General features: G+C 40.6%; 1 protein-coding gene across 2 annotated transcripts in view; it reads right to left on the bottom strand.

Moving 5' to 3' along the window:
• CPNE8 (copine 8) overlaps positions 1-12,914 on the bottom strand; it is a 103,007-nt gene extending 90,093 nt beyond the window's left edge. For both annotated transcript variants that reach the window (XM_032198684.1, XM_032198676.1), the window contains exons 1-2: positions 12,756-12,914; positions 593-633 (exon numbers count right to left, since the gene is read on the bottom strand). In XM_032198684.1, coding sequence (XP_032054575.1) covers positions 593-633; positions 12,756-12,877 — 163 coding nt within the window. In that variant the 5' untranslated portion in view covers positions 12,878-12,914. The remainder of the gene's footprint in view (positions 1-592; positions 634-12,755) is intronic.
• Between the last annotated feature and the right edge of the window lie 3,953 nt (positions 12,915-16,867).

The following is a 16,867-nucleotide window of genomic DNA, read 5'->3' as shown; positions in this document are numbered from 1 at the left end:
GGGTTACTTCCAATGTCAGTAAGCACGACATACAGTATTTATTCTAAGGAAGAAAAGCCTAGGCTTATTAAAAAAAAAAATAAAAAAAGGAACACAGATAAAAATAGACATGGAGAGCAGTAGAGGAGACAACATGACCGAGACAACGTAATCTAATGACTAGTCAGTTAACGCTGAAGAAGTACTTTGATCAACCACTATCAGGAAAAAAAGCAAACACAATTAGAGGACAATATGTACTAGCAGCAAGAAGTGCTCCCAGTTTATCAAGTAGCTTTGAAAACAAACCAGAACAACATATAATTATTTTCTTAAAAATTAATGGTTTTTCTGCATTTATTAATTTTAAGAAAATGTAGTTTTTTCTGCTCAACTGAGGGACCATGTAGTTCAGGAAAGCAGGAGCGATTACAGAGCCTTTAAAATTCCAGTTCCTCTAATAGGAGCTATGAGCATAACCAGCACTGTTTTATGTAATTGTCACAATGTAAATCTAAATGATATCACAGAAACCACCCATCTAATTTTTTATTGAGTATTTACAAGTTTGGAATATATGACGAGGAGACAAAATAATATGCTATGTACTTACTTGGATCAGATTTAGAAAACGTATCTCTGTCCAAAAGATTTCTGTTTAAAAAAAGAGAGAAAAGTCATCTTACTAAAAGTGATGAAAAATACAGATCAGACACCAATGTATGTATGTTTTTAACAATACTGATCAGAAGTCTACTTAGTTTTTTCCCCTCCTACTGCATAAGATTTACTTGAGGTCAGTCAGCACCATACCTTGAGTCTTCTCACCCTTCTTTTTGTTACACATTCTGGATTTGAGCAAACTAAACCTTAAAACTCCAGTACTTTGAAGTGAAAAGTGATACATAACAAGCACGTTAAATATATGCAAGGGACATCAGGAACAGAAATAACTTTAAATCAACAACTTCTACCACAGATTAACACGCTAGTTGAACTCAAAAAAGCTTGGACTTCATTTAAGAGAATGGTTATGATATCTCAGAGCCATCAGCGAATACCTAAAAGAATTTATCATGAATTAGTAAGGTTAAGCAAAACTAAAGGATAAACAGGACATATACCAAAAATAGGAAATTTCTAAGCACCTACAAAAAAAAAAAAAGTAGGGAGAACAAACTTCTTTGTTATGTGATACAATCCTAATGTCATGTCAAGTCTAGAGGAGCAGGACTGACCAGAAAACCAGTCTTTCACAGAAAGCTATTCATCATCCCAACCATTTCATCAAACAAAAACAAAAAAACAAACAAAAAAAAAGATTAAAAAGAAAATAGTAATAAAAAAAAGATTTTGACAAACCTGAAAAATGACCTGAAAACAGAAAACTATTGCACAGGGACAAGAAAGAGCTATTAAACTTAGGCAGATAGATTAAGCTAGGTATTAATCAAGAGCAAAAAAAAGTAGAATGGAGAATAGCTGGATATACATGTACAGCAATAATGTTAAAATTGGTTCTAGGCATCACAATAGACTACAAATTGAATGCAAGTCAAAACCCTTGTGCCTTTGGAAAACAGGGCTAACTATTAAAGAAACATATTAAATAAACAAGATTTAATAAACAAAAATGCCACTTTGGAGTAATTGTCTAGTATTCTTAATGCTAGTAAACACTCAGTTCCAACAACAACATTTTAGGCACGCCAATGTTTTGCATTCCAAGGAATTCACGGAGCCACTAGAGTCCAGAGGAAGCAAAAATCAAGGACTGTCTAAGAAGAAAAAGATGCTGATCCCCACATAGACAGAACGAGAAGGAAGAGGCCTGACCACAAGCTGAGTCTTCGACACAACAAGTGCATAAGTTGAACTTTGTGGTTGAGCGTTGTTTTACCATCTTTTGTTGTTAAAGGTGGCCAGACATCATGTGAAATCTCTGCCACTAAAGGTCTTTAAGAACATATTAGGTAGCTGCAAGTCCTAATTAGTTCTTTGGTCCTACCCTGGAGCAAGAGGATGTATTAAGTAACCAGTTTACATGTCTTACAACTTATTATTTTTAATAATTAGTGCAGCCTCGTTAAAGGTCACCACTTATTACTCCCATTCAGATCTAAATCACATTTTCATGCTACTGCACAGTGTTGAAATGCACATTAATATGTTGTTAACTATAGGTTTTCTAAGCAGTCCATTCAGACTTCAACAAAGAAAAAATACTGGATCCCCAGTTTAGATATACCAAATCCATGATTCAGAACAAGCAATATGAAAAAAGATAGCTTTAAAAGAACGGTATATTTATTTTTGCCTAAGGGTTTAAGATTAGTATTTGTGAATGAACCTGAAGTCTGCACATACTAATTCTTCAGAACTTCTCTAATCTATTCAGAAATGGGATTTTTATATATCCATTTGATCATATCCAGAGAGACTGTATTCAATCTTAACCAACAATGTGCAAATATATATTGAAATATTAACAAACCAAGGAAAAACAGTTTCAAGTTTGTATTTGATAATGACCACTACAAAGTGCTTCAAAGTGTGGTACAGAAAGGTCTGCAATGCCAGAATTGGCAATTTTAAATGAAAATTGTGTCTTATTTCATTTTGATTATACATACCTAGACACGTCATTAATTTGTGGTAACTAGATTATTTTTATTATCTCAAAATGAGTACCTGAGAATGTTATAAAACTCTAGAAAAATCCAGATTAAGGGTTGTATGAACAAAATAGCACATTAGGTGATGGGTAGTCCTCCCCTGGATAGACTGGCCATACCAGGTATTGTAAATCTCAGTCTATCCTGCTCCTCTGATTCCAAGACAGGCAGAAAGTACCTGCCATGGGAGAATATAAGAATATGATAAGAATCTGCAACACTGCCTGAGAATCCTCCTAGTCATCAACCATTCACTGCTCAGGGACTTAATGAACTAAAACACTGCCATACAGCCAACATCCCTTAAAGGAGGCTTGAGATACCAAAGTTTAACACAGTAACTCAGGTCAGTAAGTACCACTAATGCACAGTTTTGAGATGATGCAGCTTGTAATATCCTCAATTTGATCCTTCGTACATTTTACTATAAATAAACAATGTCTTCAGCAAAGTTTGCAGACATGTCTGATTTTCCAAATCATTAATAACCAGCTAAAATAGCAACACGAGAACTTAGCAGGCTGTTCAAGCAGTGCAGGCAATTTTGGAAGGAACTTAAAGACCAATGTCAACAGGAAAAAAAAAAGAGCCTGATTTCCCCACTAATTCCTCTAATAGCTCAAGAGGCTACACAATTTCCTTTGTGCATTCTCATTTTAGTGGGAAAACAATCAAAATGTTCCTTTAAGTATATGAAAACTGCATGGCACAGAATCATACAGCAAGCTACAACCAGAAGAAATAACTAAAAGCAAAAGGAGAAAGAACACTGGATGTATTTCTAGAATTTTACATAGCCTTTATCCCCTCAACAGCACTTTCTGCAGAGTCTGAGCAGAAAACTTTTTTCCTTAGAAAAGCATTATCTTTGGTAGTACAGTGTTTTGCCTCAGGAAACAGTCCTAGGAAAGCTCCCAAACTCAGAAACTTGAAATGCCCAAAACTTCTGTTACTTCCTCCTAACCAAAATATCAAGAGAAACAGACTTCTATTGCAACTCAACATAGTGAGCATATTCTTTCTATACTATTTATGACTTTCAGATAAACAATGCAAAAAGAAAAGGAAAGGAATGACTATCAATCTTAAGGAAGAATAAAAAAGGAGAAAAAGAGCTTTTTGGTTGGTTGGTTGGTTGGTTGGTTGGTTTTGTTTGTTTGTTTGTTTTTTACCTGGAGGAACATGTACATCAACTATCTATAGCAAAGAAGTCTAGTAACATCTGTGCAGAAAGCATTATTCTACCATCACAGATCCTGAAGGAATTCATTTTGCACCTGTTTTGGACGAATTCTGGAGTGGACCTTCCAAAACACTTGCAGTAGCACTGATGACTAAGGGAAAAAATAAAAAATAAAAATAGGAACCATGGCATTAACACCTACTTAGTATATACTGGAAAATACACGGGAGATTAGAGGATTAGAAATGCTGGAATAAAGATTTCTTTATGGGTATAAGGAGAGCAATTTCCCCAGATAAAAAAAATAAATTAAAAAAATGTGTAAAAAGAAAAGTTAAAACATATTTAGCTATGCCTTTCAGAATCATGTTATTCATTCACAGAGTTTCACAAACTCCAGAAAGGTTTGTCAATATGATACAGTTTCTGCCCAGTGCTTTGCTTCAAAAATTTTCTATATTTCACATAAAAATTTAAGATCTCACACATGTATTTCTAAACCAGTTTATTTAAGATAAAATGACCTCGTTAGCTGTAGTAGCTAAACAGAAATCATTATTATGTTGCTTTGTGTGATTTAAATATACTGTATATACATAGCATATATACATTGACAAAGACTGATCTACCTTAAAAACTAGCATTTACTCACCTTGTTCATGAATATTTTGCTTCAAATTAGACTTTTTTTTTTAAAAAATGATCAACATATTAACTTCCTGCTCTGTAATTTTCTGTTATAAATTTAACGCTTCTTATGCTTAACTTAGAAGTTAATTCAATTCCTCCATCAGAAATGCCAGAAATCTGGCACTGAAGAACAGACCACAGGAAACACAGAACTGAGTATTTTAAAGTCTATTTCTCTTGTTTCAAAAATACCTGTTCCTATCTCAACCCCACACAGTGTTTTTTTATTTGTTTTGTTCTGTTTTTCCTCCATCTCGTTCCCCACCCAAGTGACCGCTATGTGTGATGAGCCACGTTTTCCTGGAGATGGCCCAATGCCTGCCTCTGAACAGGAAGCTATGAATAAATTCCACATTTTGCTTCACCTATTAAGTTGTCTCTATATCAACCCACCAGTTTTCTCACTTCTACCTCTGCAATTCACTCCCCCATCCCATGGGTAACAAAATTTAGTTACCCATGCAAGATTGATTTCATTTTTTAGAAAACATACATTTTCAATGTATTAGATTCTTCGATGAGCATGCCTCACTTTCCTCAAAGTACACTTGAATTACTCCCTGGGAAAAGGAATTGTTCCTAGCTCATTAATCAGTTATCCTGGTTTGGGCTGGAAGAGAGTTAATTTTATTCAGAGGCTTGTATAATGCCATGTTTTGGATTTGTGATGAAAATAGTGCTGATAGCACACTGATGTTTAGTTGTTGCAGAGCAGTGTTTACACAGAGCCAAGGACTTTTCTGCTGCTCGTGCTGCCCTGCCAGAGAGCAGGCTGGGGGTGCACCAGGAGCTGGGGGGGACAGAACCAGGACAGTTGGCCCAGACCAACCAAAGGGCTGTCCCATGCCACCTGATGCCATGCTCAGCAACACGAGCTGGTGGGAAGGAAGGAAGAAACGGGGACGTTTGGAGTGACGGCGTTTGTCTTCCCAAGAAACACGTGATGAGTCCTGCTTTCCTGGGAGTGGCTGAACACAGGAAGGAGCCAATTAATTCCTTGTGCTCCTCTGCTTGTCCATGCAGCTTTGGCTTACCTAGTTCATTAAACAAATGCATTTAAATTTCCTTCACTTATTAAAAGGCCCATGCACTTTTTTTTTAAAGGAACATCCTGAATAATAGAAATATTTCCTCTTTTTTTGTGCAAAGTAGCATCCATTTCACTACTGACTGTAACGTAGCTGTATTACACCTCAGTAGTCACCGTCCTTCAACTTTAACTGATACCATTGGACTTGCAACAGTCAGCCCTAAGTAAGGCGACATATGGTCCAGAGAGTCTCCTTGAGTGAAGAGTCCACTTGACTTCTTGCAGAGTAATTTCACAAACAACCATTCAGCTGTAGTGCTAGCTTAAGTAGTCACCCTTCCATAGCTACTCACGCTCTTCTCCTGTATTCTGCCAGAACGCAATAAAAAGGAAGCTAATAGCCTCCACGTCCCTAGATTCAAAATGCCCTGGACCTCAAAGCAGACCAGACAATTTCTCAGAGTTTTACCTTCATTTCAGAATGACTGGTTCTTTTAGGAAAGGCCCAGAGGTGAGAAACTGGTGGCTCTCCCGACTAAGAGGCAATTAGGATGATCTCTCACTTTCTGTTCAGATTGCCTCCCCTCTTTGGGGCACTTGAAGGACTGGGAAGAAAGCAAACGCATCTCTGATAAGCAAACTAAGGAAAACATCCACAGTATCTCTTTGGAGAAGTAACTGACTCTTCTTGTTCACAAAAAGATGAAGAACTAATTGTCAGCCTCCCAAGTAATGTTCTTTGTCAAGTTATGAACAGACTGAAGTCACTCCCTGAAGAGAAAGAGGGAAGCAAGTTTTTATGGCAACACACAGAAAACCTTTGGCTAGATGTGCCAAAAAAGTTCTAGGTCAACACCTCTACTAAAACTGCTGACTGCTCTTGGGGGTTAAAACAACAACATAATTGCCAAATTTGCATACAACATAGCAATAGTTTTGCAGCTGTTGTTTTGTGGAAACAGACTAGAAATTCTTAGTCAGGAAAAGCTACTCTTACAGATGAAGCAGACCTCAACAGGTACTTGGGCTGTTCCACTTTAAATCAAAGTCCATTTAGGAACATGGCCTGGATTCGGCTGGGACAGAGTTAATTTTCTTCATAGTGGCTGGTTTGGTGCTGTATTTGGGATTTAGGAGAAAATAATGCTGATAACTCACCAATGTTTTAGGTGTTGCAGAGCAGTGCTTATACAGAGGCAAGGACTTGCTGCCTTGCCTCTCTTGCTGCCCTGCCAGCAAGGACATTGCTCAAAAGGCCAGGAGGGGACAGAACCAGGACAGCCGACCTAGGGGATGTCCCATACCATGTGGTGTCATGGTGAACAATAAAACCATGTTTTTTTTACAATAAAATCAATAGGAAGTTGGCCAGGGGGCTGCTGCTCGAGGATTGGCTGGGCATCAGTTGGCTGGTGGTGAGCAATTGCATTGTGCATCACTTGCTTTGTTTGTTTGTTTTTTCCCCATTCGTTTATTTCTTTTTTTTTCCCCTATTTCTTTCTTATTGAACTGCCATTATCTCAACCCACAAGTTCTTGCACTTTTTTTTTTTTTTTTTTTTTTCCAGTTTTCTCCCCCATCCCACTGCGGAGTGGGAGGTGAACAAATGGCTGTGCTGTGTTTAGCTGTCTGCCTGGTTAAACCACAACAGCATAACACAAACTGGTTGAACTCTGCTTCAGCACAAGCCCAACTATTACTTGAAAACAACAAAATGAGCCATCTACGTTTATATTCCTAATGCTAGGCAGCTAAACAGTCTGTAGCTCTGAGCTTCTAGGGACATATCCTGGGCGATGGCACTAAGGATCCCTGGCAGCCCAAGGATCTGTCAGTTCAAGGTAACTTCAACTTATCAGTCCTTCTCCAGCTGCTTTTACCCAGTCCACCCAAGCCTGTGGAGATGCAATTCTATTTTAGATATGGTTTCTTGAAGGATGTATAGTTAACAGAATATTTTATTAATGTATAAGAGTACATAAAGCATAAAACCAGATTTTGCATGGTTTTTCTGAAACGGTTCTTAAAAGGTATACATCAAAGAAGCCATTTAGAAAGTGAATGCAAACCACCAATGTAAGATTCCTTCTTCCTTCTCAGCCACTGTTTGCTTTTGTGAGGCATTGCTTAGATGGGCAGATAAAGAAATAAAAGAAAATGAGGAAAATAGTGCTAACACAGAAAGCCTTAACACAGTTGAAGCTGTCACACGCTTCCTAGTACCTGATCCTTTTTCTGCTGGCAGGCTTTCCCTTGTATTCCCTTCCTGAGACCTAAGGCTGTCAGCTTCAGCTGTGGGAGGGCATCACAGCGAGCTGCCGGCGAGCATCCCACAGGAGGATGAAGTTCATGGTGGTGGCAGGGCTGGCACAGGACGTCTCAGGAGGGGTACGATGTTGATGGTTCCTTCCTCCAAACTCTGAGGCTCCCCACAACACCCTTCTGTGCGGGTCACAGCTATCCCATGCTGCACAATACCACCGCTCGCTACAATTATCTATAGAAAAACTGCAGTTATATCACACAGTTATACAAGCCAAAGTGAAACTATCTCAGCAGCAGCCACCCGGTCATTAGAAAAACTACTGCTGGAGCTCAGCGAGGCCAAACAAAGCTCCAGCTGGGCAGAGACAAGTTCAGACAGAAGCTGACAAGTCCCGAGACCTTGCACAACTTGTATGAAACCCGGGACCTGTTCCTAGCAGTAGCAAGTCTGCGTCTACAGGGCCACAGATCTCAAATTCTTAAATTCTACAATTCACACGTGTGCCTGCTTGAACTTCAAATGATAAAGACAGGTACAGGAATGCCAAGCCATACAGGTGATAAGAAATGTACCTCCGTGACTGTTTTGAAGAACACTGCCACCCATATATACAGTTTTTGTTTTGTTTTGTTTTTCTGAAACACCAGTTTTCCTCAGCTGAAGCCAGCTGGTTGTCAAGGAAGTTTCATTTCAAATAAAAAGATGTAAGGATCAACCTTCTGTTGTCAGCCATACACAACCACTACACAGGTTTTTAATCCAGCCTGGACACACACACACAAAAGGGCTGGTAAATGAAAACCAGGGTGAATTTTAGTTTCTGTACTTTGTATTATACAGTTCCAAGCTCAAATAATTTATGTAGGGTCTCTCTTTTGTCACGGCGTCTTTCTGCCATGGGAATTTCTAACCAATGATTAATACTTCCAAATACCTGGGAGGTACGTATACGGGCCAGAGAGAAGAGATGTTGCTAAAAATCAATCCTTAGGACAATCAAAGATATAATCAAAGATATATAATCAATGATATAATCAAAGGTATAATTAAACATGCTGTTGGGTACCACAACCACCAGAAAGCAACTGGTTAGGACTTCCAGACCACCAAAAAAACAGAAAGGCAAAAACCCTGAGGTAGTAAGTTTTGTTCCTCCATGCAAGAAACTTGAAAATAGATTATTTTCATAACTAAGAACAGGATTTGCTTAATTCCATTCAGCCCATTCATTAACACGAGATTTCTGTACAAATTGTGAAGCAGCACAGAACTCATTCAAATGAGGCACAGGCAAGCAAATGTATTTCTGCTGAATTAACCAGAAGGAGTTTGTGCTGCCTTTCCACACGTTGTGCCTGCTATGGGAATACTGACAGCACAGAGCCCGCCCGGCACAAACCCAGAACATGAGGACAGTCTGCTCGACCCTGCACAAAGCCTAGCAGACCCATGTCAGCATTTTATAAGCCTTTTGCCATTTCTCTGATGAGCATGGCATCTTTGATACAATACTAGAAGTCATAACATGATCAAGCTACAGCTTCACTTTCCTATACATACACACAAATTACTCTTAGGAGGACAATTCTGTTTGATAACTTCTCACTCAGTAAGTAAATTAACATGGGACATTATGAAACTCTTGGTCTTCCTTGTAAATTAAGGTTTCATAAAGGCTGTGGCTCAATCAGGAGACTTCAGGTCAGTCCACACAGCAACCATGAGGAGCAGCGATGACCATTATATAGATCACGACAAAAACTGAAAAACTTGAGAGGCCACTGAGTAACTGCACTGACAGTAGGGAAGGTGGGACCAGGATATGAAGTTCCTCCAACATTTAACATGCAACTGGATTGCAATTAACAAAGAACACGACCAGAGAGGGCCATACAAGATGGCAGGCATGATGATGAGCAATCTCAAATGTCCCCATTATTTCCTTCCCTGAAACACAGCCTGGAGCTTACCTCCAGCTCACCTGGGACCGCAAGTTTCCAGCCACAGCTTCTAAGTGTAGATTCAAGTCTAGACACAGGTCTAAATCAGTGTGCTATGCAAATACACCTTTGGAGGAAAAGGAACCTTTTGGCTGGAAAACAACAGTAGAGTTAAGATAAAGAACAACCTATATTCTCTTTCACTTATTGACTGGAAGGCCAAGGTCCTGATCTTTCTTTCACCACAGGACAATCATCTAAAGCGATGCCAGCCCGCAATCAAAAAAAGACCACATGGCAGGTGACAGCCTTCATCAGACCATGGATGCATTCCTGGGCACGTGACAGAGGGAGTGACAGGGCGCAGGGAGAGATGGCTTCTGTAACAACTGGCCCACGCAACAGTGGACTCTTACCAACACCAAAAGATCCCTTGGGACAAGATGTTTAAGTTGTTCTGCCGCTTTAGATCTGGCCCTTGCACCTAAGAATATAGATTCCTGATTAAAAAAAAAAAAAAAAAAAAAAAAAAAAGCCTTAGAAGAAAGCTTAGAAATCTACATCTTACAAGAGTTGGAAGAAGACCGTAAACTTTTTGTCTGATAGACACTGGGTAGTAATAACTAGAAAGAATTAAATGAATATCTTGCTTTCCTAGTATTTGCAAAACTATAGCCAATGCTGGCATTCAATGAGCAATGAGTATCATAGGAAAGATTTTTATTCATAAAGAAACCCCAGAAGAGCATTAACAGAAGATATTCATAGACAAAGACTTTCCGTGCCATGAGATGCACCTCACCTAGTGGCTGCCTCGCAGGACCCCAAAGCTAAAGCAGGCTGGCTTGCAGAGTAAGAAGTCGTGCAACCCCATCTGCATAGTACTGAAACCTGGCTGGTTTGATCACATTGACAGTATGGGCATGCTGAGCAAACTGACTTGGGAAATGCCAACAGATGAACCACCCTGAAATGTGAGTAGAAGCTGTATCCTTACTGAATAACAAGAAACTGAAATAACCAAAACAAAAAACACAGAGTTAAAAGGATTGTCTAGAATCACAAGTTTGTTTTGTGGCACAGCCAGACATGGAACCAAACACGCTGCACAACTTCACTAGCCACCAATTATACCACATGTGTAACCTGGAAGAAGTTCCCATTATTACTATTATCAAAACAAATAAAGCAAAAAAAAATATATCTAGGAACAAAAGTATAATTATCAGCTGATAACTACTGATATAAACTATTAATTAAATTGGCTCTGCAACTCTGCAGGTATCAAGAGAAAATTGATGTCATGACTCAAACTATTTTCAAAGCATGTCTCTCCATATGTTTAGGTATACACAACTGCTAATTATTAAAGAATTTTCAGCATTCCCTGAACTTTGCACAGTGGACTCTTGCTGTATTTCACAATTTCGTTTTGCACTGCTTTTCCTGTGCTTTAGCCAATGACTGTGTTTACAGATGAATCACAGCCATATGCTACTGGTTAATCTCTGCCCCATTCACTTTACACTCAATTTCAAAGCATGATTTTGCAATCAAAAGCTGTCATTCCAGCACATGAAGAAGGGAATCACCTGGGTAATTCCCATCCTTCTGCACTTGATATTGAGACATACCGGGGTGAAAAAACGTTTTTAAAACTTTTTTTCTTGCTTCAACAAAACAGACATGGCTTTTGAAGAGAGGTACAGAGAAATTAACATGTAAATTATGTCCTGAAATGAGCTATAAATAAGGTAACTAACATCAGAAATGATCAGCTGTTTCATACACCTGCCTTTCTTAACCACCAGATGGATTCTCAAGTAACTATAAGAGTAAGGTTAGAAGCAAACATTGCAGGGTGATTGATACAAACAATACCTGGAAGGAAATAAACTCCCATTATACATGAACTGGGTCAGAACTTGCACAAGAACTCTGCCATATGTAAAGGTTATTTGAAAAAAATAAAAGTAATATAAAAGGTCCTGGATTGCTTTTACACATAACAGCATGCCTTCCCCAGGACCAAGGTTTCTCTGCTTGCTGCTAGTAAACTTTGTGGAGACAGGCTGAGCATCAGCATGTTCCTGTCAGCCCAGGGATACATTTCGTATACCAAATTCAGTCGTGTTACATTTCTCAGGGTCTCTGCCTTCTTTTGCCATGCAGCCTGGACAAAGCACCGAGCCACACTTCATCTGCTAAGGGAGGAGAGGAAGCAGCCTGACAATTTAAGCCTTTTTTTTTTTTTCCCCTCACAAGCAGCAGCGTTGGCAGCAAATGGAGCTGCGGGACAAACTTTGCCTCGCCTCGCCTCAGGAACCCACACCGAGCCCTCTCCAAAGCCGCTGCTGGACGCCGCCAACTCCGAGCGGCACGGCTGCCTCGCAGCCACCAGCACAGCACGCCTTGTAGCGGGGCTGCGAAACGTGGATGGAAACGCGCACGTAGAAAATAAATAACTGTAGACCTCCAACAGCAAACGCTCTGTTCCCTCCAGCGTTATAGTTGAAATACCGATAAACACCAATAAATGCTGAGGAACGGGACCGCACGCACCGGGCTCTGTTTCGGGCGTGCATTTTCTGATTTTTAGTTTCTCAGCGGCAGCGCTGGGGTAAAATGTGCCAAGGTAACACGCCCGGTTTCGCAAGACTTTTGCAAGACAGCCTCCAAAAAAAAAAATAATAATAATAAAAATAGGCGCAGGGATCAGTCCGGATGGGAGTTTTTTTCCTTTCCCCACCCGCGGCACTTGGGACAGCTCCAGAAGTTAAGGAGCCGCTGGAGGAGGCGAGGCGCGGCCCCGCTCCTCGCATCTGGCCCCGGAGGGACCCGAAGGGGACACGGGAGGGACCCGGAGGTGACCACCAGGGCCACGGCGGCCGCTTTTCCCCGGGGGGGCCCCGCAGCAGCCCCGGCGAGGGCTCGGTGTCCGTCCCCGTCCCCCCGCCGCTGAGGGGGCACCGTCCCCCGGGCGCCGCCTCACCTGCAGGACACGGAGAGCTCCACCTTGGTGGCCGGGATGCTGGAGCTGAGCGCGTTAAAATCCCCCACGGACGCCATGTTGGGGAACCCCCCGCTCCTGGCCGGCTTCTCCAGCCCGAACATGGATGGGGCAGCGCGGAGAGGGAGAGGATGGAGGAGGGAGAGGGTAGAAAGGGAGGGAAGGAGGGGAGGGAGGCGGCGCCAGGCGGCCCTCCCCACAGCGCCACGCCGCCACCGCCAGCGGGAGCCGCCGCCTGAGGGGACGCGGTGCAAGGAGCAACTTCGGGGGCAGCCGCGGCGAGGTTGCAGCCGGGAGCGGGGGGCGGCGGCTCCGCCGTGAGGTGGTGGCTCCGCCGTGAGGCGGCTCCGCTCCGAGGTGGCGGCTCCGCCATCGGGTGGCGGCTCCGTCTCTCCGCCAGGGGGCGCGGGGACGGGAGCGGCTGAGGCGGCCGCTGCCGGCTGCTCGGTGCCCGGTTTGGGGAGAAACCGCTCCGAGTTTCACCGATTTCACCTCAAGTGGAGCCCGGGGAGGGTTAGGTTGGGTACTCGGTGACATTTATTCACTGAGGGGGTTGCGAGGCATGCCGGAGCACTCCCCGAGCAGGCTGCACAGGGAAAAGCTTAGGGACGTGGCGTAGCGGGTGGCATTGGTAGCAGGGGGATGGTTGGACCAGATGATCTTGGAAGTCTTTTCCAACCTTAACGATTCTGTGATTCTGTTCTATGAGTCACCATCCCTAGAAGTCTGCAAAAATAGTGTGGATGTAGGGCTTAGGGATGTGCTTTAGCGGTGGACTTGGCAGTGCCAGGATAGCAGTTGGGCTTGACGATCTTAGAGGTCATCTCCAACCTAAATGGTTCTGTGGTTCTATGGTCACGTTTCTGTCCAAAACCAATTACTACAAGGTACTAGAGGGAAAAGATGTGTTTTCACCTTGGCTGTTCTCTACACTAACGTTGGAAATGTGAATTTCACCCCCTCGTGTACTTCTGCAGGGTCATGCCTTTCTTTAAAGACCACTCATTCAGCCATGCTGAATCTATACAAAATACTTCCCAATTACTGTAAAAGTTACATTATCTTATTTCTCATGTAATTTTATGTTTAATTTCCATCCATTCTCATGGCATCCAAGTAGCTTTAGATATTCATTTCTCATCATAGCACTTGTATGAGATGGAATTGATACCATCCCCATTTCACAGACGGGAAAGTAAGGCAAAAGCAAATTAAACACCTGTGTTATCATTGTCTGTATTTACACAACGTAACTACACACATTGTAGTTATACGATACATTGTATTTATAAAACGTAACTACAGTTTCTGTAGTTGCACAATATGTAGGGTAGGTCAAAGATCACAGGATATCACCCCAAATCCTGTACAAATGTCTACTCCTCTGGCTGTTTATGGTTCTACAAGTAGAAATAAAGGTGTTTCATGTGATTATTTACAAAAGACAACTGTAATTCTGAAGCCACAAACATTGTCAGAATACATTCACTCTGAATTTCATCTCTGAATTCTTGTCAGTGTAATTCAAGTTAAATACATGATCTTGGATAGTACATCAAAAAATGATGATGAGAGAACTTGAATTTAGATGCCTTCCTAACTCCTACCCAGCAGATTAAACACTGTGAGTACAGAAAACAGTAATGTGGTCATATTTACAGGACACATACTTCCCATGCATGCATCTGAAACCTTGCTAGAGTTTCAGTGGCAGAAACTCAAGGAAGATAAACACAGATATCTCTGTTCAGAAACTTCCAACTTCACACCCTGCTCAATCTTATGCCTCTTTGTTTTCAGGTAGGTGTAACCTGAATTTTCTTTCTCTTCCGTCTCATCTAATTGTTGATCACAAAGTCATTTCTCGTAAGGTATAACCAAAGTATTTCCTCTAAGATCAGCCTTCTTGAAGTACTCAGTGCAGACAGAAAACCACATGCTTCACAAGTATTCTGGGTGTGTCTGCAGTCAGCCAAGCCAGCAAGCCAAAAGCTGAAAATCCTAATCAAAGCAAATTTATTTCACCATTATCTTTTTCAGTACAGCAGTGTGAAGGGATGGGTGAGGGATAGCTGATATCTTGAGAGATTAATGCCAAGTAGGAATAGGGTGCTAGATGACCAAAAACTAAAGAGCAGTTCTTAAGAAAACTTTAAAAGTCGTTTTCAGCATTATACTACTGTTATTCCCTCTTTTGTAATATGCTCTAAAAATCTAAACTTAGTGGAGCCCACAGGGAAGGGCATGAATAACTTTAACAGCATGAATAGGTATAATAACTATAGCTTACTGCTATATATAACTACTGTAATAACTATTGGCATGTATAACTTAAAAGGATACATGTGAGTGTAATATGATCTTATATTTTTCCCAACTAACCCACTTTAGATCACTGCTGAAGACAGGATATGAGGTTAGATGAAAGTTTTGTTCAATGATGTTATACTTTTGTTATCTGATTTTAATCTTTTATTTTGCTTACAAAACAGTCAACTATTGGTGATTCCATAAATGGAGCATCCTATGAAAATGATGGAGGAGCTAACGAAAATAACATCACCAGTATTGCTGGGAACATACCCATGTTCTCTCATCATGTTTACCAAGGCACAGCTATTTGGTCTTCTAATGTTTCAGCTTAGAGTAAGTACATAGTTCTCAGACACTGAGAGTGATATATACATCAGAAATATCGAAACTAAAAAGTAAACAAGAGATGGTTGAAAGATACTCATGATGCAACTAAATATACATTATTCTAATTCCAGAGAGGCACCTTGGTTTTGCTCATTCTTAACTGCCAGTATGGTCTGGTGACTTGAAGAATACCTAAGGATTAGTGCAACATCTGGAATTTGCATACAAAATAGCCATCAGATTACAGTGCACAAGAGACATCAGGGCTGGTTTTTGTATGTACTACATTGACATTTGAATAAGAGTATTGACTCTAAAAATTTTGTAGTGGAAAGCAGGATATATTTTCCTCACTTTCTTTTGTGATCGTTATTTTATGTTGTCAGCTGTTGCTAATTATCAGACAGCTACATATCTCATTTCAATAAGTGCAACCCAGTTTTAGGAATGAAGGACATACTTGAAGTAATTACAGCATAAACTATGAACAAACTACAGATGCCAAAATAACTGTAATGTGTAACACTGAATAATTGCTTTAGAACATTGCTGTTTCCAGGTTTCAGCAGTATAACTGAACCCGAATGCCACAGGATGCAAACACTGATTACTCCCCTCCACTTCCTCAGCTTTCTGCCTTGTAGATCATTAACTTGACATCTTAAGAAAAACACTTTGTAATTCAATCTTGATACTCCTAAAAACAAACACACAAACAACGAAACAACACAAACTATTCCGTAGAAAGCCAAGGAACTCAGAATGGCTTCTTCTCTTTTGCAGATGTGAAAGAATATGTGGAAGAGTATAGGAGTGAGATTAGAAGTGAGCTTCAGTGTTATTGGAAAAAAACAACTGTGATTCTAAGACAAAACTATTTGTGTAACAAACAAAATAGTAAGTCTGAATTTGTGATGAGCATACATATATTCCTTGCTTCTTCTTCAAGCATTTGTTCAGTAATTCATTGATTAACATCCAATAAACACTTTTTTTTTTTTTTTTTTAACCCTGGCTGCTGTCAAACTGTTTCTTTCAAGAGATGAAAGAAGGGATTGAACTTAGGCAAAACTAAGTCCTTTCTAATAGCTGAACATAGCACTGAAACAATGCCAGTATGAATTGTAGTTTGAGAGTCATTACATCTTTCTTTCCTGTCTTTGATTCTTATACTTTCTCTTACTTTGCTGCTGGTGCTTATTTTAATCCAGTGACCAAAGACAAGACATTCAGCATTTGCTGGGGCCAGTGTTATTAGCAGAACCATCAGAAAACACTATGGCTGAATGTGGACCACAGGCTTTAAAAACCATCTGTGATACAGTGTGTTGATCATTCTTCTAGTATTAATTATCTTCTATAATTCCATGATTTTGTAGCCCACTTTCAAAACACACAAATACCAATGAAGCTCTGGTTTTGTAACAGTAAAGTCTAAAGGAGTTGTCTGACTC

This window comes from Aythya fuligula, chromosome 1 (genome assembly GCF_009819795.1).
Source record: "Aythya fuligula isolate bAytFul2 chromosome 1, bAytFul2.pri, whole genome shotgun sequence".
Classification (NCBI taxonomy): domain Eukaryota; kingdom Metazoa; phylum Chordata; class Aves; order Anseriformes; family Anatidae; genus Aythya; species Aythya fuligula.
The sequence above is the reverse complement of the archived record's forward strand: the minus strand, read 5'-3'. Positions and strand labels throughout refer to the sequence as shown.